The sequence below is a fragment of the Nicotiana sylvestris genome, chromosome 3, assembly GCF_000393655.2.
Source record: "Nicotiana sylvestris chromosome 3, ASM39365v2, whole genome shotgun sequence".
Classification (NCBI taxonomy): domain Eukaryota; kingdom Viridiplantae; phylum Streptophyta; class Magnoliopsida; order Solanales; family Solanaceae; genus Nicotiana; species Nicotiana sylvestris.
In genome coordinates this window covers 181,533,698-181,560,070 of record NC_091059.1, presented here as the reverse complement: position 1 = coordinate 181,560,070, position 26,373 = coordinate 181,533,698, and the positions used below count along the sequence as shown (strand labels likewise).

General features: G+C 40.3%; 1 protein-coding gene across 1 annotated transcript; it reads left to right on the top strand.

Moving 5' to 3' along the window:
• The first annotated feature begins 6,882 nt into the window (after positions 1-6,882).
• LOC138888446 (uncharacterized) lies at positions 6,883-25,928 on the top strand. Its single transcript, XM_070170311.1, has 4 exons — positions 6,883-7,655; positions 7,849-8,154; positions 8,770-9,110; positions 24,727-25,928. The coding sequence occupies exons 1-4, from the start codon at positions 6,883-6,885 to the stop codon at positions 25,926-25,928; spliced, it is 2,622 nt and encodes an 873-aa protein (XP_070026412.1).
• Positions 25,929-26,373: the final 445 nt, after the last annotated feature.

Here is a 26,373-nt window from a genome sequence, read left to right as displayed (position 1 = left end):
GCTACATCTTCTCTCATACCCTTCCAATAGAAGAGTGCAGACATCCTTCTATAAGTACTATCTATCCCCGAGTGTCCTCCATGAGGTGAATCATGCCACAATTGAAGTATTTCTTTTCTCAGAGCCACATTTTGTCCAACTATCAGTTTACCATGTCTTCATAGATGTTTGTGTATGTAAGTGTACCCTTTAACCTCTAATTCAGGCTGCTGCAATTGTGTGGTTAGTGCCTGAGTGTTAGGATCATCTTCCCAACTCTTCATAATATCATGCAATAATTCTGTCCTAAGATAAGGCATCATCAGCCTTGTTTTCCTTCCCCTTTTTATATTCAATTTCAAAGTCAAACTGCATCAATCTTGTCAGCCATTTCAACTGAGACCCCGTGTGTAGTTTTTGTTCCAACAAAAATTTCAAAGCCTTTTGGTCTGTTCTAACACGGAAGTGTCTGCATAACAAATATTGACCCCACTTGGTTACTGCTAGTACCAAAACTAGTAGCTATTTATCGTATACTAATAATGATTAATGCCTAACTGATAACTCGTTGCTTAAGTAAGAAATTGACCTCTCATTTTGCATCAAGACAACACCAATTCCCATATCACAAGCATCAGTTTCCACCACAAAGGTGATAGAAAAATCAGGCACAGCCAGCACAAGTGTTGTGGTAAGAGCTTTCTTCATCCTTTCGAATGCTTGAGTAGGCTTTTCAGTCCATTTGAAACTATCCTTCTTTAAGAGGTCAGTCAATGCTTTGCTTATCACCCCATAACCCTTGATAAACCTCCTATAGTACCCCGCCAACCCTAGGAACCCCCTCAATTGTTTGATATTGCAGGGTAGTGGCCACTCTGTCACAACCTTCACCTTCTTGGGGTCTGTAGAAACACCTTTAGATGAGATATAGTGACCTAAGTACTCCACACTTGTCGCAGCAAATACACACTTAGACTTCCTAGTATATAGTTGATGTTGCCTGAGTATCGTAAATGTTACCCTGAGGTGCTATACATGTTCCTCCACACTTCTACTGTAAACCAATATATCGTCAAAGAAAACCAAGATGAACTTTCTCAGTTGCTCCCTAAAAATGTGGTTCATCAAAATCTGAAAGCTAGAAGGGGCATTAGTCAGCCCAAAGGGCATGACTAGGTACTCAAAATGACCAGAATGTGTTTGAAAAGCTGTTTTGTGAATATCATCGGGAGACATCCTAATTTGATGGTATCCTTACCTTAAATCAATCTTAGAATAAATTTGAGAACCACCCAATTCACCTAGCAGCTCCTCAATAATAGGTATTGGAAACTTATCCTTAATTGTGACTTGATTTAATGCCCTATAATCCACACATATCCTCCAACTCCCATCCTTTTTTCCTACCAAAACCACCACGGAAGCAAAAGGTCTATAACTATGTTGAATTAACCCTTGATCCAGTAGTTCAACTACCATTTTTTCTATAATATCTTTCTACATAAGAGAATACCTGTAGGGTTTACTATTCACAACCTTGGCCCCCCCTCCTATAATGGTATCCTATGGTCAAACAATGCCCGAGAAGGAGGAAGTTCCTGGGGCTCTCCAAAGAGTTCTGTGTGCTCCAGCAAAACTGCTTGGATCTCTGCAAGTTCTAGGGTCTGAGAGGTTTCCCTCTTCACCTTTGAACCATCATTCTCCATGGGAACTGCTTTAATCATGAACAATTGAACATCTCCCCCTTTAATGTTTTGTAAGGACTCTAAGTCAACCATCTTTAATTGTGGTGATATTCCCTGTAATGACACCAATCTCCCTTGATACTCAAACTTTATAGTTATTTTTTTGAAGTTAAACATAATATCTCCCAAATCACTAAGCCACTGGATGCCCAATACCATGTCACAACTTCCTAATGGTAATAAGAGAAAGTCTGCTTCAAACACATTGCCCTATAATAGCCATTCAAGTCCCTTGCAGACCTTGTGAACTTGTATCGAATTTCCATCAGCTAAGCTAACTTCCGTGGGTGGGCATTGATCAATCTGCCACCCCATACTCTCCACCAAGTCATAATCAAGGAAATTTTGTGTATACCCACTATCAATTAGGATGTTAAGTTGTCTTTAATGGCAATAACCAGTAACCCTCAAGGTTTTGTACTTTTTAGAGCCATTAAGGGCTTGAAGGGATATTTCACATGCCTCAGCTGATTCATCTGATTCAAAGACATCCTCTGAAATAATTTCTTCTGTACTCTCCTCTTCTAGATCCAACAAGAACAAGTGTGCTTTAGCTTTACACACATGTCCTGGTTCAAATTTCTCATCACAGACATAACATAAACCCTTAGCTCTTTTCCCACTCAACTCTGCAGGGGATAATCTTCTCCTCCTTACCTTGATATCTACTGGCTTAGGTAGGTGTATTTCTGGGTTAGTGATGGTTTTAGTTTGGAAATAAGTGGGATTGGTTCTAGCAGTGGAACTGGTGTACACAGCTGAATGTTTCATAGCTCTTGATTGCTTAAGAAATATGGATTCCTGCAACCTCGCCAAGTAGTAATCCTGGGGTAAAGAGAAGGGGTTATGAATTCTGACTTCATCCCCTAATTCTGGATTCAACCCATTCAAAAATATACTTATAGCATGATTAGGATCCAAGTTCAACCTAGTCATAGCTCTATTCTCCTGAAATTACTTGACACCACCTATTTGCTTCAGCTTCACCAGTTTTGTAATTGAATCATCATATTCTGCCCCAAATCGATCAGCCAAAGCAAAGAGATACTCCTCCCAAGTAGGAAATGAAAAATGTGCTCTACCCCTCATATAGGCTTGATGCCACTGAAGCGCAAGATCATCAAAGTGTATAGATGCCACAGTGACTTTTAGATGAGGTGGGACCTCATCTAACGAAAAAAACTGTTCCACCTTATACCACCATCCTTGGATCCCTTCCCATCAAACCTTGAAAACTCTATTCGTGATAGTCTCGTAAGGGTCTGGTTATTTGGTAGAGTTGGAAGAGTGTTATATGGAGTTGGGTAGTAATAATGATGAGATGGGTTAGGTTGATACAATGAATATGGTTTATATTGAACTGGGTTATACTGATGGGCCGGATTTTGTGGGTATGAAGAATAGGGGTTCAGAAAGGGTGAGGTATATGGTGGTAGCTTGTGGGTAAAGTAAGGACTATGCATGGGAGCTGAAATTGGATTGTAGATTGGCTGAGAATTATGGATTGGTCTCTGAATTGAACGATTGGGCAATTGGGGAGAATGAGTTAATGTAGCATTAGATGAAATCTGGGAAGTGGGAAATTGGGAGGTTAAAGGTGGCAGAGTAATGGAATCTAGATTTGGCATTGAGGTTTGTTGAACTAGGAGTTTTGGAAGTTGAATTGAATCACCAATATTGGAGGATTATCGTAGGGAAGAACTGTCGTGAGTACCTGACAATCCCCCAGGTTCGATGGTCGGAGAATAAAGCTCCTTTAACTCTCCCGTCGGTAATGCTTGCTGCTTGTCTTTGCCCATGCTCTGATTGTTACCAATAGTTTCCTTCAACTCACGAAATGAACTTTCATGCACTGATTCGAGCTGGTCTTGTCGCAAAGCTATGCGATCAAGCCGATTCAGAACCTGCGACATCTCGCCTCCCATGGCAGAATACCCATTGAGCAGGAAAGCGCTCTGATACCACTGATACACAGAATAAAAATGAAGAGAAGAAGAAAAGATGCTAACGAAAGTAGAAATTGTATTAACTCTCCAATCGATGCTCCTAGAACTGTGGTACAGAGTATATAATAGGGAAATCATTCTCACAGCTCAGTCCAGGTAAAGGTGGCTGAGCTGGTATAACAAACTTCTCGTTCCAACTAGAAATAAAAAGAAATAAAGGACTTAACATGTAAATATAATAACTATATTTCTGGGCTAACTGTAACTACACTTAAAAGAGAGCCCACTAACTAATACCCTTCCAAGGCCCAAAACTCGTATCAATACTCCCCCGTTGAAAACTTCCTTGTCCTCAAGGAAGGAAGTGTGGGAACCTGATCTTGATCGTGCTAGCATCTTCCCAAGTTGCCTGGTCTTCTGACATTTGATCCCACTGAATTAACCATTGAGCCACAACCTTATTTCCCTTCTGTATCAATCTTCTTTCCAACACTTTATAAGGGTAAGGGCAATAGGGACTAGCAAGGTTAAGCACTGGAGGATGAGAAATGTGGCCTGGAAATTCATGACAAGGTTTGAGCAACGACACATGGAATGTTGGATGCAGCATAAGCTCAACTGGAAGAGTTAACTTGTAGGCAACTGACCCCACCTTCTGCTCTACCATATATGGACCATAATACTTGGCAGACAGTTTTTTGAAATGATGTTGAGACATGGTAACCTTCCGGTATGGTTGAATCTTCAAATAGACCCAGTCCCCTAACTTGAATTGTCTATCTGTTCTATGTTTATTGGCTTGATCTGTCATCCTCTGTTGAGCTCTAGATAGATGATACTTGAGCAGCTGAAATTTGAATTCTCGAGTGACCAAGCTCCTATCCACTTCTTCCACTTCAGAGTCTCCAGCTATGTAAGGGAGATGCAAGAGAGGAGGTTGCCCATACAATGCCTCGTAAGGAGTGGTCTGAATGGAAGAATGAAAGTTAGTGTTATACCACCATTCAGCAAAAACCAAATATTGTACCCAATCTGTTGGCGAGTCAGAACGATAACACCATAAATAAGTCTCCAAACACTTGTTGACCACCTCTGTTTGTCCATCGGATTGTGGATGATAAGTTGTAGAGGTGTTCAGGGTTACTCCTTGTATTGCAAACACCTCTCTCCAAACTTTGCTAGTAAATATTGGATCCCTGTCACTTATAATTTCCTCTGGCATCCCATGTAATTTGAAGATATTTTCCATAAACAACTTAGCTATATCAATAGATGTATATAGATGAGAGATAGCAATGAAGTGTGCATATTTTGTAAGTCTGTCTACCACCACCCATATCACTGATTTGCCCCTAGACTTAGGCAATCCGTCGATGAAATACATGTTAATACTTGCCCACGCAATTGAAGAAACTTGCAATGGTTGAAGCAGACCTGTGTAAGTAATGGTCTTATACTTGTTCCTTTGACATACATCGCATGCCTTCACATGAGCTGCTACATCTTCTCTCATACCCTTCCAATAAAAGAGTGGAGACATCCTTCTATAAGTACTATCTGTCACACCCCTTTTTTACCCCTCCAAAAGATATGTACAAAATGTAACGTGTTATGCTACGAATTTGTGGGTTAAAGAGTTTTTCCAATTAAAGTGACAATTTTGAAATAGGGATTATTTTTGTTATTCAGAGTCGCCACTTGGAATTGATTTGTTGGTGTTCCAAGTCACCTTTTGTTTGAATCCCTAGTCAAAGGAAGGTTTGACTCTTTTATTATTGGTCTGCGAAAACAAAGTCCGGATAAGGAATTCTGTTGACCGAGGAGAAGGTGTAAGCCATTCCCCGAGTCTCGTGGTTCTAGCACAGTCACTTTATTGACTACATTTGACTTAAATTATTTTGGATAAACTGTGATTTATATTATTTTTCATATTTTTACCTATCCGTTTTTATCTCTTGAGGCCGACAGAAAAATTCACTCCATTGGCTGAATCATACTCTAGTCTATTCCAAAAGCTGAAGCAAATGGGCGTGATTGGACCCATATCTCCCCACCATATGTATCCGAATTCACATGGATTTAAAGCAAATGCTAGATGTGAATATCATCCAGGTGCCCCAGGGCATAGCACCGATGATTGTTGGACTCTGAAAGGAGCCATAGAAAGACTCATTTCTGAAAAATTAATTGTAGTAACGAATGGCGAGGACCCTCCTAATGTGACAAATAACCCGTTGTCGGAATACAACGATGTTCATTTCGTGGGAATTATTGACCGAGATCAGGAATACAAGCCGGTCGGCCAAACAGAAATGACAGTGGGAGCAATTCAAGAAGGAATAAGTCTGGAAGTAAGACCAAGCCGAGATGTGCCGTTGATTGTGAAAGGCGTCCCGAACTCAGAAAAGGTAACTTTATTTGTGCCCAAGGTTTCGAGGTTAGAGGTTCGCTCCAATGTTCCAAGCCCAAGGTTGTATGTCCTTGGAGGACACCCCGTCACAAGGCAGAATCAGGGCAGTGCGAATGGCATAACATATCCGATCATAATCAAACCTGCCATGCAACCCCCTGTGACAAACACAAAAACTGTCCGTTGGAACTACAACAAAACTGTGATGACCTACAAAGGCAAGGAAATCATAGAGGAAGTGGGGGAAACTGGAGGTTTGACTCGATCGGGGAAGTGTTATTCTCTAGAAGAGTTGATGAAGGCCAAGCAAATCAGAGGAGGCCAATTTCCAATAAAGAAGCCAGTCACTGAAGCAGAGGCAGAAGAGTTTTTGAAGAAAATGAAAGCTCAGGATTACTCAATCATTGACCAGCTAAGAAAGACTCCTGCCCAAATCTCTCTACTATCTCTGCTCATACATTCCAAAGAGCATGCCCGTGTACTAATCAAGGTCCTGAACGAGGCACATATCTCAGAAGAGACCACAATGAATCAGTTAGAGAAGATGGCCAATAGATTTTTTGAGGTAAACAGAATCTCATTTACCGATGATGAACTTCCCAAGGAAGGAGCCGGGCACAATAGGGCGTTGAACTTCAAAGTAAAATGTGAGGGGCATTATGTAAATAGAATCATGGTTGATGGAGGCTCAAGTGTAGATGTATGACCTCTCTCTACTTTGCAAAGCATGAAGATCAATACGGACAGAATCCGACCCAGCAATGTTCGCATCCGGGCTTTCGATGGCTCAGCGAGAGACACCATGGGGGAAATCAACCTCACCATGACGATTGGGCCGGTGGACTTTGAGATTGTTTTCCAAGTTGTAGACATGGTCACTTCTTATAACTTTCTTCTTGGAAGGCCATGGATCCATACAGCCCGAGCTGTGCCATCCACCTTACACCAGATGCTCAAATTCGAACATGACGGGCAAGAAATTATTGTTCACGGAGAAGACGTGTCTTCCGTTTATAAAGACCCGTTAATCCCCTGTATTGAGGCCAAGGAAGGGTCTGAGTCCATTGTCTATCAGGCTTTTGAAGTGGTTGTTGTGGACCATGTCGAGGAAGGAAAGCTCATTCTGCATCCTTGTCTTTCTGCCACATCTGTAATGGTGGCTACGGTTATGATGAGACAAGGTTATGAGCCAGGAAAAGGTTTGGGGGCATCATTGCAAGGGATTTCAAAGCCTATTTCTTCGTTAGGAAACCGGGGTACTTTTGGATTAGGCTTCAGGCCAACACAAGCAGACAAAAACAAATCCAAACACCGCAAAAAGAGTGGATGGGTCTTGCAACAGCCTATCCCTCATCTTTTCTACACTTTTGTCAAGCCACGACTCCGAGAGGGTCAAAATTTCTCGGCGCATGCAAACATTGATGAAATTTGCCATGACCTCAGCGAGATGTTTTCTGAAGTGAATATGATCCAGGCTGGTGAAGGCACTAGTCGCGCCGTTGTGCAACTAATTGACCCAGACACCATGCTCGCCAACTGGGAAGCAACTCCTCTCCCCACAAGGAAGGAGTCTTGGTAGTCTGCTTTGGCAGCTTCCTTTTTTGTATTCTGGGTTACTTTCAGGGTTGTAATCCAAATATCTCAGGATGATTGTTTGTTTGATGTTAACCCTTCTATCCTTTCGAATTCAATAAAATGCAGTTTAGTTTCCTATTAAGTTTTCTATCTTTTCCTTTTCCTAATTCCTGTCATTTTATTCTCATTTCAGTTTTGTTAATGCCAGCTTTAATAACATGACATGCATGCGGAATTCATGCCCAGATCTTGAAAAGCTGTCTAATATCGAAATAATGCATCAAGAGGTTGAATATGAGGAAGATAAGATTGTTGAGGAAATAAAAAGAGAGTTGGAACAATTTGAAAACAAGCCTAAGTCAAACCTCAATGAAACTGAGACGATTAATATCGGAAGTCCTGAAGAAGTTAGAGAAACTAAGATAAGCATTCACACTGAACAAAAAACCAGAGATATCTTGATTCAACTTTTATTTGAATACAAAGATGTATTTGCTTGGTCTTACGATGATATGCCGGGTTTAAGTGCTGATCTGGTGGTTCATAAGCTTCCTACGTATCCTGGTTTTCCACCAGTCCAACAAAAGCAACGAAAATTTAAAACAGACATGAGCGACAAAATCAAAGAAGAAATAATGAAGCAACTAAGCGCTAATGTGGTCAGAGTTGTCTGATACACCACCTGGGTGGCAAATGTTGTGCCCGTGCTAAAGAAGGATAGAAAAACTAGAGTTTGTGTCGACTATAGGGACCTGAACAAAGCAAGTCCAAAGGATAATTTTCCTTTGCCAAACATCCACATTCTTGTAGATAATTGCGCAAAGCATGAGATCCAATCATTTGTGGATTGCTATGCTGGGTACCACCAAATTCTAATGGATGAGGATGATGCAGAAAAGACTGCTTTCACCACGCCATAGGGTACCTATTGTTATAGGGTCATGCCTTTCGGTTTAAAGAATGCAGGGGCAACTTACATGAGGGCCATGACCACCATTTTTCACGACATGATGCACAAAGAGATTGAGGTATATGTCGACTATGTCATAATAAAATCAAAGACAAAAGCCGATCACGTGTGTGATTTGAAAAAGTTCTTCTAACGGCTTCATAGGTATGACCTTAAGCTTAATCCAGCCAAGTGTGCATTTGGGGTCCCAGCTGGGAAACTCCTCGGTTTTATAGTCAGCCGGAGAGGCATCAAATTGGATCCATCTAAGATAAAGTCCATTCGAGATCTGCCACCCCCGAAGAACAAAAAAGAGGTCATGCGTTTGCTCGGGAGGTTGAACTACATCAGTAGGTTCATTGCTCAGCTCACAACCACGTGCGAGCCCATCTTTAAGTTGCTGAAAAAGGATGCCGCTGTCAGATGGACGGACGATTGCCAAAAGGCCTTTGACATAATCAAAGATTATCTGTCAAAACCCCCTGTACTAGTTCCACCTGAACCTGGTAGGCCTTTATTTTTATATCTATCAGTGATGGATAATTCCTTTAGATGCGTTCTGGGGCAACATGATGCAACAAGTAGAAAGGAACATGCAATATATTATTTGAGCAAGAAGTTCACCGATTATGAGGTTAAGTACACCCTTTTAGAAAGGACATGTTGTGCCTTGACTTGGGTCGCTCAGAAGTTAAGACATTATCTTTTGGCCTACACTACTTACCTCATATCCAGAATGGATCCTTTGAAGTACATCTTCCAAAAGCCAATGCCCACTGGCAGGCTCGCAAAATGGCAAATCCTGCTCACAGAGTTTGACATCGTCTATGTCACTCGCACCGCGATGAAAGCACAAGCTTTGGCAGATCATTTGGCAGAGAATCCAGTTGATAATGAGTACATGCCACTTAACACATACTTCCCGGATGAAGAGGTCAACTAGATAGAGGAAGTGGTTCCAGACGATCACCCTATATGGAAAAATGTATTTTGATGGGGCTGTCAATATCAAAGGAGTTGGGATCGGGGCAATCCTCATCTCACCTATTGGACACTATTACCCTGCAACGGCCCGACTTCGGTTCTTCTGTACTAATAATTGTCACACCTCCTTTTTCCGCGCCCACGGGGGTGCAGGGGGAGTTTTTTCCAATTAAAGGACAATCGAAACGGGATTGGTTTAATTATTTCAGAGTCGCCACTTGGGAGATTTAGGGTGTCCCAAGTCACCAATTTTAATCCCGAATCGAGGAAATGAATGACTCTATTACAGTCTGCGTACCAGAAATCTAGATAAGGAATTCTGTTAACCCGGGAGAAGGTGTTAGGCATTCCCGAGTTCCGTGGTTCTAGCACGGTCGCTCAACTGTTATATTTGGCTTGATTATCTGATTTTAAATACAATATGAACTTATGTGCAAATTTTAACTTTTAACCGCTTTATTATTATTGTTTTTACAAGAATGTGAACATCGCTTAAAACACGTCTTTGGACTGCGTCACATGAAATGCACCCACAATCCGGAACGCATTTTATTTGATGTTTTGAGATTTGGATTTGGGTCGCATGAAATGCACAACCGAGTTTAAGGAAATTAAATAATTAAAGACGCGCCTAAAGCAACTAGCGCATTATTATTTTGCGGAGGCCGTGAAATTCGCTAAACGGCCCGTCCCGGAATCTAAGTATTTAATACATATATTTTGTGAGGGCCCCGCAATCTGTACATTTTTTCCGGCGAGGCTCGTCTTATTTTATTTATTTTTATTATTATTTTTTATTCATTCATTTTTTTATAATTATTTATTTATTTTTAAAGGATGCCATTTCTACGCCTTTAACAATACTAAAACTTACGGCTTCTTTACAACTAAAATCTCGTAACTTGTTAGAAGTTTAATAAAAGAGTTTTAGCGAATGAGTATTTCGGGCGTAGCAAGAGCATGTACTAATAATAATTTTGTCCGAACGACCTAAGAAAAGGAAAGGACGAACAGAATAACGTCGAACTTGTGTCATAGAACAACTAGTCAAACTTAATTAAATGGCATCAAATAAACAAGAATCACATAACGCAAAATGAGCAAAAATGCATACTATGAAAACATAAGCAGAAAATTATCATACCAATTTCTATATTGCATCTTCGAACATTTAACGTAACATTTCCTTATCTAATACTTGAGGTTTACTAACCTTTGAACCTCGACAAACTCAGAACGACAAACACGATTCCGACGGAACTCAAGCGGACCTCTCTGACCGGAGAACAACGACGGAACCTCGGACAGCACCTCGACATGCCGGACCTCGACGAACCAAAGTCGACCTCTACGGAAAACAGAAAACTTGGCCAAACAGGATCGAAGGAACCCACCGTTGCTCGAAAACGCAGCTATGACTGCTTGGAGGTTGATGACGTTGGACTAAAATGGCGGACTGGTTCTGGAGGTTGACGACGATGGTTTCGACTGGTTTTACGTCGAAGGTTGGTGGTTATGGCGTCGGGGCAGATGGTCGATGAGGACGTGCGACGGACTGGGTTGGTTACGACAGTGGGTCGACGGAGCAATAGCTGGGGGTCGCCAGATTTAATGGAGGATTAATGACGGGGGGGAGGCTGTTTGTTTGGACGTGGTGTTTTTGGTGCTGGGGGGTAGTCGGTTGACGTGAGGGTTTGGGGAAGGTGACCGGATCCTCTTCTTTTCACAGTAGGGTTTTGTTACTTTTCTCTTTAGGAAGAAGACGAGGGTACAGTGGTCGAAGGCCTTGTTTGGTGCTGCTGGAGGGTCGTTCGGGTGGTTTAACGGAGGGGTCGTGACGGGGAGTGTGAGCGTGGGGAGGGAGGTCCGGTGGTCGAAGCTCAGTAGGGTTTGCTTTCTTTCTTCTTCTGAAGAAGAAAGCGGAACAGTACTATTTTCCCAAAAATTCCAAAGTCCTCTTTTTCAATTCAAAATCCTCCCCTTGTCAAAATGTGTAGTCCGTGTATTTGACATGGTTTGCCCTCAAAAAATGAGCCCCACGCGTGGTGGGGTTCAAGGCATATGTCCCCCACGCGTGGTGGGGTTCCCCATGTGTCCTGGACACGGTTTATTATGGGCTAGGTCCGAAAATTAGGCCTAAAACCGGGTAGTTTGAACCCGAATATTATTCTTTTGCCCGGACCCGAGAAATAGGAACACGTTGCTTAACTAGTCCTATGCAAGTAAAATAACTACCAAAAATAAGACTAGTATTTAAACAAAATTATATATTTTTAAATATTTTCAAGATTTTAAATAGCTACAAAAATATTAATAAAACTATTTTTTTGTAATTTTCGTAAATATTAAGATAAAATATGAAGTACTATTTTTGTATTTTTTCAAAGTTAAAACGACTATAAAATATTAATAAAACCATTTTTTGTAATTTTCGTAAATATTAAGATAAAATATGAAGTAATATTTTTTGTATTTTTCAAAGTTAAAAATGCCTATAAAACTTTAATAGAATTATTATTTTTGTATTTTTTCGAAATTATATAAGGTACAAAAATAAAGTGCAATTTTTGTATTTTTCAAGTTTATGAGAAATACATAAACTAAAATTTATATATATATTTTTTTTGAAATTTTCTTTTTGCAACGAAATAAAGTAAAAATAGTTAAAATAGCTATACTAGACCCAATTTCACATATTCATGCTAAAAATGTGAAAATTCTCGGGGAGGGTCAAAAATCACGTGCTTACAGCTGCCCCTCTTTGACTGGAAACACGAAGAGTTTTCCGACAAAGAACGACTAGCCGTGTTTTTGACCCGACCATTACTTGGACGGACTACACTTAAGGAAAGGGAGGGAATGTGACCGAGCCCTGGTATCCGAGCTGCCTACATATCCTTGGTTATACAGGAATCAGGCCACGTGTAGTTCGGGAATGAGAGAGATAGTGAAGTGTACCGAGGTGGAGAGCCGATCGAGGTGCCGTTCCGTTGAGGTTCCGGTCCGCGGTCCTGTCGTTACAACAAAAATGAAAACTGAAAAAGACTAACTAAGCCTATCAGCTACTAGTTACAAGGATTCCTATCTCTTAAGTCTTCTGAAACTTGGTCTTGAGTCTTGAATGGTGCTTCATACAGACTTTGGATTTGAACCTTGATACTTGCTAGTTGTAGGCGCTAGTTCTTGAGCAGATCACATCTGTTCTCCACTTCCGTGCTTTGGATTCATACATTTTTCTTCTTTTTTCAATTTTTTTTTTGTGACTAGCTTTTGTTGATCCTCTCAGACTGTTGACTCGCATTCTTGGGGCGAGCTTCTTGTTGCTTCTATCTTGGATTGAGTGCTAGGGATTTTTGTTGTAGCCTTCTGCCTTCCACAAACTCCGTTCTACAGGCGGGTCCCTGACAATCAAAACAAACAAAACAAACAAAATTTCCTAACCCAGTTTGCATTGGGGAGGTTTGTGAGTCGTTAGCAAAATCGTAGCCCACTGATACTACTGATGCAGTGCTGAGAGTGAACTAAACACTAGATTAGGATGTATTCCCTTGTTATACAGGTGGGCGCCTAACTTCAATGCTTGAAATGTAAGGACTGAAATGTATTCCTCTGTTCTATGGGCGGGCTCCCAACTTCAACACTTGTAATGAAAAAGACTGAAATGTGTTCCTCTCGTTATACAGGTGGGCGCCTGGCTTTAGGAAAATGACTCTTTTTTTCAAACGTTTTTTTTTTCAAGACAACTTAGGAGGAAATGCATCTCCTATGGGTAAAACTCAACTTTGAGGAAGTGCGTTTCCTGTGGGTACAATAAACTTAGGAAGTGCGTCTCCTATGGGTACAATAAACTTAGGAAGTGCGTCTCCTATTGGTAGAACTGAACTTAGGAAGTGTGTCTCCTATGGGTGAAATGAACTTAGGAAGTGCGTCTCCTATGGTGGAACTCGCTTAGGAAGTGTGTCTCCTATTGGTGAAACTTGCTCTAGGAAGTGCGTCTCCTATGGTGAAACTGAACTTTAGGAAGTGCGTCTCCTACGGTGAAACTGAAACTTAGGAAGTGCGTCTCCTATTGGTAGAACTGAACTTAGGAAGTGCGTCTCCTATGGTAAAACTGAACTTAGGAGGAAATGCATCTCCTATGGGTGAAACTGAAACAAACCTAGGAGGAAATGCATCTCCTATGGGTAAAACTAAAACTTAGGAGGAAATGCATCTCCTATGGGTAAAGACGTGGAATGTATGCCTCTATTATCTGGGCGGGCTCCCAATTTCAACACTTGAAATAAAAAGACTGAATGTATGCCTCTGTTATCTGGGCGGGCTCCCAATTTCAACACTTAAAATAAAAGACTGACTGTATGTCTCTGTTATCTGGGCGGGCTCCCAATTTCAACACTTAAAATAAAAGACTGAAACCAACATATCCTATTTGAGGGCGGATGAACCCAACATATCCTATTTGAGGGCGGATGAACCCAACAGATCCTATTTGAGGGCGGATTAACCCAACAGATCCTATTTGAGGGCGGATTAACCCGACAGATCCTATTTGAGGGCGGATTAACCCAACAGATCCTATTTGAGGGCGGATTAACCCAACAGATCCTATTTGAGGGCGGATTAACCCAACAGATCCTATTTGAGGGCGGATTAACCCAATTTCAACACTTAAAATAAAAGACTGAATGTATGCCTCTATTATCTGGGCGGGCTCCCAACTTCGACACTTGAAAAATAAAAAGACTGAATTTATGCCTCTGTTATCTGGGCAGGCTCCCAACTTCAACACTTAAAATAAAAGACTGAAACCAACATATCCTATTTGAGGGCGGATGAACCCAACATATCCTATTTTAGGGCGGATTAACCCAACAGATCCTATTTGAGGGCGGATTAACCCAACAGATCCTATTTGAGGGCGGATTAACCCAACAGATCCTATTTGAGGGCGGATGAACCCAACAGATCCTATTTGAGGGCGGATGAACCCAACATATCCTATTTTGAGGGCGGATGAACCCAACAGATCCTATTTGAGGGCGGATTAACCCAACAGATCCTATTTGAGGGCGGATTAACCCAACAGATCCTATTTGAGGGCGGATGAACCCAACAGATCCTATTTGAGGGCGGATTAACCCAACAGATCCTATTTGAGGGCGGATTAACCCGACAGATCCTATTTGAGGGCGGATTAACCCGACAGATCCTATTTGAGGGCGGATTAACCCAATAGATCCTATTTGAGGGAGGATTAACCCGACAGATCCTATTTGAGGGCGGATTAACCCAACAGATCCTATTTGAGGGCGGATTAACCCGACAGATCCTATTTGAGGGCGGATTAACCCAACAGATCCTATTTGAGGGCGGATTAACCCAACAGATCCTATTTGAGGGCGGATTAACCCGACAGATCCTATTTGAGGGTGGATTAACCCAACAGATCCTATTTGAGGGCGGATTAACCCGACAGATCCTATTTGAGGGCGGATTAACCCAACAGATCCTATTTGAGGGCGGATTAACCCAACAGATCCTATTTGAGGGCGGATTAACCCAACAGATCCTATTTGAGGGCGGATGAACCCAACAGATCCTATTTGAGGGCGGATGAACCCAACAGATCCTATTTGAGGGCGGATTAACCCAATTTCAACACTTAAAATAAAAGACTGAATGTATGCCTCTGTTATCTGGGCGGGCTCCCAACTTCAACACTTAAAATAAAAGACTGAATGTATTCCTCTGTTATCTGGGCGGGCTCCCAACTTCGACACTTGAAAATAAAGACTGAAACCAACATATCCTATTTGAGGGCGGATGAACCCAACATATCCTATTTGAGGGCGGATGAACCCGACAGATCCTATTTGAGGGCGGATGAACCCGACAGATCCTATTTGAGGGCGGATGAACCCGACATATCCTATTCGAGGGCGGATGAACCCAAAATATCCTATTCGAGGGCGGATGAACCCAAAATATCCTATTCGAGGGCGGATGAACCCAAAATATCCTATTCGAGGGCGGATGAACCCAAAATATCCTATTCGAGGGCGGATGAACCCAAAATATCCTATTCGAGGGCGGATGAACCCAAAATATCCTATTCGAGGGCGGATGAACCCAAAATATCCTATTCGAGGGCGGATGAACCAAAAATATCCTATTCGAGGGCGGATGAACCCAAAATATCCTATTCGAGGGCGGATGAACCCAAAATATCCTTAAGACTTGAAAATGTCTTACCTCGAATACTTGCTGGGGATTGGGATGAATTGTCCCTCTTTTTTTCATTATTATTTTTTTATTCTTTTTTTTTTTTATTCTTTTTCTCTTTTTGTTTTGTTTTTACATAGCTTCTTCCTTCGAAGTCTAACCGCTGAGGATACCGACTTTCCAACCTTGTGTTGGACCCCTCGCAACTGCTAGGGATAACACTGTTGAGGAATTATTTACTTACCTGTTGGGGGTAAAATGTTATCAGCTGAGGGTACCTGACTTCCAGAAAATTTTCTAAATGGAAGGAAAATTTTCTGCCCCAGTTTGATAATATCCCTTGTGGCATGCGTTTCTGCCTCAATGCCATTTCCTTTACCTGTTTCAAATCAAACAAAATTTGTTAGTTTAAAACATGGTGGTTGGTTGTGATACTCCCAACGGGATGGCTGTTCCCTTTCTCCCTCCTTGCTCTGTGTTCCACAACTTGTTGGGGATGATATTATGTGCTGGGGATAATCCCTTCCTGCTGGGGATATCCATCTTCTTTTGTGGCATAGCTCGGAAACTGGCATTTTCCCGACCTTTTAGTCTAGTATGGATTTCGCCAAATCATGCTCACTGCTCTCCTTGCTCTGTTCACGGGCCTTGTCTTTGAGGTTTATAACCTTGGTTTTGGCAAGGATATCCCTCTTGATGCTCGTCAATCCTTTTGTCAATTCCCTTTGCTGGGGATATCTTTTTTGACACTGACCTCGCGCTTGTTCCTTGCTGACTATACCATTCGGATATACTAGTCAGATCTCATCTTGGAAAGCTGATGGCATATTTTGAAGTCATTTCATACTTGTTCTGACCGGACAGACTCTATTGGGGAAAATTTTTATGAAAGGAGAAAGATAACAGAAACAAAATAAAAGACAAAGGAAACGATGACTCTTTTACAAAAGAAACTATAAATAAAAACCTATCAAACGCAGATACCGACTCTAATGGCCATGACATGCGTATGTGGCCTATCCTCTGCCGTCAATCATCTTTTAAGATCTTCCATTGGCGATTCCCCCTCTGATTCTCAATCTTATTCGACTTGTAGTGCCCGAAGGGTTTTCACTATCAAGTCTCTCTCATTTTGGTTTTCTCTCAGCTTTCATCGCCTTATGGTGCCTGTGAAGGTTTTCACCGATAAGACTCTCTCATTTGTATCACTTTCCAGCTGGGGATTTGGAGTGTCGCCGGTACGACTCTTTCTGCTGGAGATTAGAGTCCTTTCTGCTGTGGAACAGAATGTTATGTTCGCCGGTAAGACTCTTCATTTGTCTGACTTGGCATCTTTTGAAGACTGGTCAGAAGGTCTTTCTTTGGACCGTAATGTGGGTTTTGGATAGGGCTAGAAAGAAAGGGTATAAAAGGCTCAAAAATGCATTAATTTTGGGGTTATTAGTTACAACCTTCAGAATTAGATTTATTTACAACGACCGCAACCTCTGCCCCAGTTTCTTGCTTGGGGATATTTTAATTGATTTTTTTTTCATTTTTCAAAACTATGACCGAGCCGTGAAGCGCCTACGTATCCTCTTTGAGGAATCAGGTCAAACGTAGTTCCCAATTCCTCTTTTTCGTTTGACTTTCCTTTTTTGCTTTTTGTTATCATTTATCTTTTCTCTTTTTCTTTTCTCATTTTCTTTTGTCATTTTTTTTTTCTTTCTCTCTTTTTCTTTTATTCTTCTTTTTCCATTTTGTTGTTTTCTTTTCTTTCTTTTCTCTTACCCGCCATGCTCGCGTATTTTATTCGTTGCTACTAATTCCGAACGAGGGGTATGCAAGAAAATAAATAAGGCTCAAAGGGGTAACGAAGGATAAAGTGTTTAGGTAGCAGAACAAAATGCCTTCGTCATTCCAGTCTTCAAAACATGCCAAGTGCAAACAACACAATTTAAACTTGTAGTCCCTTCTGATGGTGCTGGACTTGACAATTATGTTAAACGTCTGTTTGTTCATTTGTCACTTCTAAAGCACCGTTGGGCGACACTCTCATTCTCATTATTATGAACGACCCTCATGCCAATTTAGGTGAATCTTTCTTTAACGGTTTTCTTTGTGTTTAACTTGCCCCAGTTCCACATGACTCGAGCTCTGAATAATCTCAAACCGTCCTTATCTTTGATCACCTTTTCGGGGTTTTATGATTAACTTTAAAGACTAGGCCCAAAGTGTGTGCGCATGACATGTCCCTAGAATCGACATTGAATGAAATGATAAAAGGACTAAACAAAGACGACAGGAACTAACAAAAGACCGGCCTTGTATTAGGCTACCGGCGAAATGGTTTGAATAATAAAACAAACAAAACAACCAGAATAAAATCCTAACACAAACTGGACAAAACTTAAACAAACCGCTATGACAAAACGGAAAGATAAGAAGGTTTGACATAGAACAAAATCCAAATTACAACCTTAATAATCCGGACAACAGAAATGACAACAAAATAAGCCACCACAAGCTTCTCTCTTGCTAACCAAGGAATGGAGCGTGCTCCCACTTTATCAAAACTGACATCTTAGCCACGGAGCTTCGCAGCAATACTGTCAAGACCATTACCAGCTTCAATATCATCAATCTCCGTCAACAAGTTTCCAACAGGATTCGAATGCTTCTGTCATCAGGCCTGATCCTCGCAGAGTGTGCATAATGAGGTGCAAGTAAAGGATTCTGGGTGTCATTGTTCGGCTTACCACAAACCAACCACCTTAACTTTATTTGCGAAGCAAACAGGTTAGAATGGACTCAGTCGGTCCTCATTATTAACAACATCCTTTTTTTTTCTTTTTCTTTTTCGATGTTTTTCTTTTTTTTCTCTTTTTTTTCGCTTTTTCTTTTCCATTCTTTTTTTTCCATTTCTTTTTTTCATTTCTTTTTTCCTTGTGGTCGAATCTTATGGAGATTGCCTACGTATCATGACCCCGCATGAATCAGACCTTGCGTAGTTCGTGACAATAAAAGATAAACAATAATGAACATTTTTCTTTTCACTTTTCATATTAGAACAAACTAGGTTTCAAGGATTTAAAGATGACCCGCAAACTTGAAAATCAAACAAACCGCATGTTCTAATCAAAAGATTGGTAGACTCAAAAACAAAATTCTAGCTCCCTTTCTCTGTTCGACAAATGCAACCAGATGGTTATTTTTGCAAATGTGGCCCCTTCCAAATTTCACATGAATTTTGAGGCCGGGGAGGATTATTTTATGACACTTTTACAAACTTGTCCGTTCTTTTACGAAAATAACCTTTCGACAACTGAAAGATACTCTAAGGCTATTTCGGCAAGAACGGTTTAAGACGCGGCCGAAACTGGATCGGCTTATTTTATTTTTTCATTTTTTTTGACTAAACATCCAAACGGCATTCACCCGACCGTTGACTTTTTGTTTTTTTTTTCAAATTATGATGAAAAACTTGGTGTTGCAAACACGGCCCTTCAGCGTCTCGGGGACGAAGCTTTTTTAAGGCTGTGTGGGTCCATATCTCAAAATGACCCAAAGATGGCTGTTTATGCCAAGTCAGCCTTCCGGCGTCCCTTTCGGGAACATTCGGCTATTTATGACAAAACAGCATCACCTGACTTATTTATAACTTTTTTTCATCGTTTTTCAAATTAGAAAAGTCAATATTGCAAACACGGCCTTTCAACGTCTCGGGGACGAAGATTTTTAAGGCTGTGTAGGTCAACTGGACCAAGTCTTAAAAATGACCCAAATGTGGCTGTTTATGCAAAGTCAGCCTTCCTGCGTCCCTTTCGGGAACATTCGGCTATGTCTTGATAAAACAGCGTCACCTTCAAGCTATTTTTGAGAAGACCCTTTTCCATTTCCACTTTTTTTTTTTTATTATTATTCTTTTTTCACAACAATCAAATAGACTATTATTTTTTATTCATAACAAACAAACAAATTAACGAAAAACATAAAACCTTCCTTCTTTTTTGAGAAGGTGGGGTTGGACCCGATGAGGGTTGCCTACGTATCTCACATCCGGTGAGAATCAAACCCGCGTAGTTCGGTCGAATAAACTATTTTTGAGAAGACCCTTTTCCATTTCTATTTTTTTTTTTATTATTATTCTTTTTTCACAACAATCAAATAGACTATTATTCTATTATTTTTCATTTATAACAAACAAACGAATTAACGAAAAACATAAAACATTCCTTCTTTTTGAGAAGGTGGGGGTTGGACCCGATGAGGGTTGCCTACGTATCTCACATCCGGTGAGAATCAAACCCGCGTAGTTCGGTCAATCAAGGATAAGTAGATGAACTAACTTTTTTTGAATTTGAAAGAACTACTTTAAAAGAAGAAAGGAAGTATATTTTTTTGATTTTTGATTGATTTTCTTTTTAAAAGAAACACTTCTAAGATATATTTTTGAATTTCATTTGCTTTTTTTTTATTCTAAAGAAGAAGAAGAAAATATTTTTCGGAATTTTACCTTTAATAAAAGAAATGCTTCTAAAATATATTTTTTTCTGAATTTTCTAAAGGAGAATCAAAATATTTTCGGATTTGTATTTATCTATTTTATCTTTTTTGAATTTTGAACTTTCTTTTGAATTTTTTTTTGGATTATATATATACTTATTTTTGGAACAAATAAAAACTCTTTTTATTTCTGGCATTTTCACAGACAAACAAAATAAAATAAAATAAAACATTTTTTTTAAAAAAAAACAAACTCTTTTTCATTTTCATTTAATGGCAAAACAAACTATTTTATTTAATATTTTTTAAAAACAGACAGAACAATGGTGATTTTTTTTTCCTTTGCTTTTAATATAACAAACTAACAAGACATTTTTTCATTTTTAAAATTTCGGCAGAGTTTCTACTCTACTCGGACTTCTATGCTGTTATTTTCTCCTCTTTTTCACGATTTATCTTTAATCTGTGTAAAATAACGAAAACATACAAAATCTTTTTGAATTTTCATGCTTTGTTTTATTTGTAATTATTTTTTTTTATTTATTATTTCTTTCAAAAATGTGGCATGGGAGACATAACGATTTCCAAGACTTCTTGGATTCCGCAAATGCTCCCCATGCGCTTTTCCCAACATATGAAGCGTGGGGGACATATGGGAATTCCAAGACTTCTTGGATTCCACAAATGTTCCCCATGTGTTTTCCCAAAAAGCAAGCGTGGGGGACATAGGGAATTCCAAGGCTTCTTGGATTCCACAAATGTTCCCCATGCTTTGATTAAAATAACATCATGCTGGAAATGACCAAATGACCCATTCGCCCTTGACTGAATATAACATGTAGCACATAGGATGCCATAAGATGGTCTATTATTTTCAGGTTGCTTGTCCTAGACGGACCCAACCCCTGTGTTGAGTCCCCTAAGTCAAATGCACATGATGCAAATAAACGTTCCTACTAGGGATCCGGCATGTGGCTTTGTTATACTAGGTTCAGAACCTGGGTGTTTGTTCTAGACCTGGCTTACCCGAGCGGACAGCTCGAGCCGAGGGGGGGCAGCGTACCGGGAATACAGAAGCTTCACCGGCTTAGCAACTTATCCGAACCTCGTTCTAAATTGGGATTTGACACTATACAGAAAAGAAGTCATACGAAGTATGCCCTTCTTCATGATTTAGAAGACTCAGAAAGTATAGGGGTTTCGGCACAGTTTATATACAGTTCACGTAATATCGAAGCAGTAAAAGCAGCATTTAGCACATTACGCTCAAACATGTAAAAATCAGATAATAGATAAAGCCAAATAATAACAATTATTTTAAGCTCGAATTCTTAACCCTGAACCAGTGGTTCTGGGTATAATCCCCAGCAGAGTCGCCAGAGCTGTCACACCTCCTTTTTCCGCGCCCGCGGGGGTGCAGGGGGAGTTTTTTCCAATTAAAGGACAATCGAAACGGGATTGGTTTAATTATTTCAGAGTCGCCACTTGGGAGATTTAGGGTGTCCCAAGTCACCAATTTTAATCCCGAATCGAGGAAATGAATGACTCTATTACAGTCTGCGTACCAGAAATCTAGATAAGGAATTCTGTTAACCCGGGAGAAGGTGTTAGGCATTCCCGAGTTCCGTGGTTCTAGCACGGTCGCTCAACTGTTATATTTGGCTTGATTATCTGATTTTAAATACAATATGAACTTATGTGCGAATTTTTAACTTTTAACCGCTTTATTATTATTGTTTTTACAAGAATGTGAACATCGCTTAAAACACGTCTTTGGACTGCGTCACATGAAATGCACCCACAATCCGGAACGCGTTTTATTTGATGTTTTGAGATTTGGATTTGGGTCGCATGAAATGCACACCCGAGTTTAAGGAAATTAAATTATTAAAGACGCGCCTAAAGCAACTAGCGCATTATTATTTTGCGGAGGCCGTGAAATTCGCTAAACGGCCCGTCCCGGAATCTAAGTATTTAATACATATATTTTGTGAGGGCCCCGCAATCTGTACATTTTTTCCGGCGAGGCTCGTCTTATTTTATTTATTTTTATTATTATTTTTTATTCATTCATTTTTTTTATAATTATTTATTTATTTTTAAAGGATGTCATTTCTACGCCTTTAACAATACTAAAACTTACGGCTTCTTTACAACTAAAATCTCATAACTTGTTAGAAGTTTAATAAAAGAGTTTTAGCGAATGAGTATTTCGGGCGTAGCAAGAGCATGTACTAATAATAATTTTGTCCGAACGACCTAAGCAAAGGAAAGGACGAACAGAATAACGTCGAACTTGTGTCATAGAACAACTATTCAAACTTAATTAAATGGCATCAAATAAACAAGAATCACATAACGCAAAATGAGCAAAAATGCATACTATGAAAACATAAGCAGAAAATTATCATACCAATTTCTATATTGCATCTTCGAACATTTAACGTAACATTTCCTTATCTAATACTTGAGGTTTACTAACCTTTGAACCTCGGCAAACTCAGAACGACAAACACGATTCCGACGGAACTCAAGCGGACCTCTCTGACCGGAGAACAACGACGGAACCTCGGACAGCACCTCGACGTGCCGGACCTCGACGAACCAAAGTCGACCTCTACGGAAAACAGAAAACTTGGCCAAACAGGATTGAAGGAACCCACCGTTGCTCGGAAACGCAGCTATGACTGCTTGGAGGTTGACGACGTTGGACTAAAATGGCGGACTGGTTTTGGAGGTTGACGACGATGGTTTCGACTGGTTTTACGTCGAAGGTTGGTGGTTATGGCGTCGGGGCAGATGGTCGACGAGGACGTGCGACGGACTGGGTTGGTTACGACAGTGGGTCGACGGATCAATAGCTGGGGGTCGCCGGATTTAATGGAGGATTAACGACGGGGGGGGAGGCTGTTTGTTTGGACGTGGTGTTTTTGGTGCTGGGGGGCAGTCGGTTGACGTGAGGGTGTGGGGAAGGTGACCGGATCCTCTTCTTTTCACAGTAGGGTTTTGTTACTTTTCTCTTTAGGAAGAAGACGAGGGTACAGTGGTCGAAGGCCTTGTTTGGTGCTGCTGGAGGGTCGTTCGGGTGGTTTAACGGAGGGGTCGTGACGGGGAGTGTGAGCGTGGGGAGGGAGGTCCGGTGGTCGAAGCTCAGTAGGGTTTGCTTTCTTTCTTCTTCTGAAGAAGAAAGCGGAACAGTACTATTTTCCCAAAAATTCCAAAGTCCTCTTTTTCAATTCAAAATCCTCCCCTTGTCAAAATGTGTAGTCCGTGTATTTGACATGGTTTGCCCTCAAAAAATGAGCCCCACGCGTGGTGGGGTTCAAGGCATATGTCCCCCACGCGTGGTGGGGTTCCCCATGTGTCCTGGACACGGTTTATTATGGGCTAGGTCCGAAAATTAGGCCTAAAACCGGGTAGTTTGAACCCGAATATTATTCTTTTGCCCGGACCCGAGAAATAGGAACACGTTGCTTAACTAGTCCTATGTAAGCAAAATAACTACCAAAAATAAGACTAGTATTTAAACAAAACTATATATTTTTAAATATTTTTCAAGATTTTAAAATAGCTACAAAAATATTAATAAAACTATTTTTTTGTAATTTTCGTAAATATTAAGATAAAATATGAAGTACTATTTTTGTATTTTTTCAGAGTTAAAACGACTATAAAATATTAATAAAACCATTTTTTGTAATTTTCGTATATATTAAGATAAAATATGAAGTAATATTTTTTGTATTTTTCAAAGTTAAAAATGCCTATAAAACTTTAATAGAATTATTATTTTTGTATTTTTTCGAAATTATATAAGGTACAAAAATAAAGTGCAATTTTTGTATTTTTCAAGTTTATGAGAAATACATAAACTAAAATTTATATATATATATTTTTTTGAAATTTTCTTTTTGCAACGAAATAAAGTAAAAATAGTTAAAATAGCTATACTAGACCCAATTTCACATATTCATGCTAAAAATGTGAAAATTCTCGGGAAGGGTCAAAAATCACGTGCTTACAATAATACGGCAGAATATGAAGCTTGTATCATGGGTTTGAAAATGGCCATCGATCTGGATGTGCATGAACTATTAGTTATGGGAGATTCTGACTTGCTTATCCGGCAAGCCCAAGGCGAATGGAAGACTCGAGATATCAAACGTATTCTATACAGACAATGTGTACGAGACTTGAGCAAAAGATTCAAATCTATCGAGTTCAGATACATTCCCCGGTTTCACAACGAGCTAGCCGATGCCTTGGCTACTCTAGCCTCGATGCTCCCTTATCCAGGCAACACCCATATTGATCCACTAGAAATCCAAGTTTGGACTCAGCACGGTTACTGTAATACAATCGAGACAGAACCAGATGGTGAACCATGGTATCATGACATAAAATAATTCCTGAAAACAAGAGAATATCCAGAGCATGCCAAAGGAGATCAAAAAAGAACTATAAGGCGACTCGCCAATGGTTTCTTCCTGAATGGGGAAATTCTGTACAAGAGGGCCCCAGATTTAAACTTGTTGAGATGCATAGATGCTACAGAAGCAGAGCGGATCATGAGTGAAGTGCATTCAGGGGTATGCAGACCTCACATGAATGGATATGTTTTGGAGAAGAAGATTCTACGGGTAGGGTATTACTGGCTTACCATGGAGCGAGATTGCTTTAGATTTGTTCGCAAGTGTCACCAGTGCCAGATTCATGGTGACTTGATTCACTCGCCTCCTTCGGAGTTGCATCCCATGTCCTCTCCTTGGCCTTTCGTTTCTTGGGGAATGGATGTTATTGGGCCGATCGATCCAAAGGCTTCAAATGGGCATAGATTTATTTTGGTTGCGATTGATTACTTCACCAAGTGGGTGGAAGCCGTCACTTTCAAAGCAGTCACCAAGAAAGCAGTGGTAGACTTTGTTCACTCCAATATCATTTGTCGCTTTGGTATCCCAAAGACCATTATCACTGACAATGCAGCCAATCTAAATAGTCATTTGATGAAGGAGGTATGCGAACAATTTAAAATCATGCATCGCCACTCTACCCCTTACCGGCCAAAAGCCAATGGAGCAGTTGAAACAGCAAACAAGAACATCAAGAAGATTCTTAGGAATATGATCCAAGGTTCCAGACAATGGCATGAAAAGTTGCCTTTTGCTCTTTTGGGATACCGTACGACTGTTCGCACATCTGTTGGCGCAACTCCGTATTTGCTTGTATACGGAACTGAAGCTGTAATACCCGCTGAAGTTGAAATTCCCTCTCTCCAAATTATTGTGGAATCAGAGATTGAAGACACTGAGTGGGTCAATACCCGATTAGAACAACTGATGTTGATCGATGAAAAACGGCTAGCAGCAGTGTGTTTCGGCCAGTTATACCAACAAAGAATGGCACGCGCTTACAATAAGAAAGTGCGCCCAAGGCAGTTTGAGGTAGGCCAACTGATTTTGAAATGCATCCTTCCGCACCAGGTAAAAGCTAAAAGAAAGTTCTCCCCGAACTGGCAAGGACCCTACATCATCAAGAAAGTGCTACCAAAAGGAGCCTTGCACTTGGTAGATGAAGAAGGACGGGTACCAGACATGACTATTAGTGCAGATGCAGTCAAAAGATATTATGTCTGATATATACCCATTGTAGAATTTTCACGCATTGATTTTCTCAAATTGAAGTGGCGAAGGCTATCATTCGCTCGCTATTCCAAATAGGTGTCACCCTTTTTGTTAATCCTTTTGAGCCGTATTTGTCTTCCTTGTTTCTCACTTCTTGGAACTTGTAAAAAAAAATCTAAAAAATTGAACTACGTCCGAACTGATTCCGAAAAGATACGTAGGCAGCCTTACCCTGGGTTCGGTCATAACAGAGCAAAAAATCCATATTCCCAATACTCCAAAACTGGGGCAGAAGTTTGTTTTATTTCACGATTTTTTTTCTCTCTGTAAAAATGATTCCAAAAGTTGTAATTCAGTTCAAGGTTCATTTTGCCTTTTTACCTTTTAAGAACTTTTGATCGATGTTTTTTAAGAATGATTGAAGTCCCCATGCCAAAGACGTTGGTAAACCTCCCTC

Bases quoted from the DNA above. Each gene is read 5' to 3' on its own strand.
- LOC138888446 (XM_070170311.1), top strand. From the start codon at position 6,883: ATGGGGGAAATCAACCTCACCATGACGATTGGGCCGGTGGACTTTGAG. The intron at 7,656-7,848 runs GTAGTCTGCTTT...TTCTCATTTCAG, and splicing joins CCCACAAGGAAGGAGTCTTG to TTTTGTTAATGCCAGCTTTA. The intron at 9,111-24,726 runs GTAGGCCTTTAT...GAGAATATCCAG, and splicing joins ACTAGTTCCACCTGAACCTG to AGCATGCCAAAGGAGATCAA.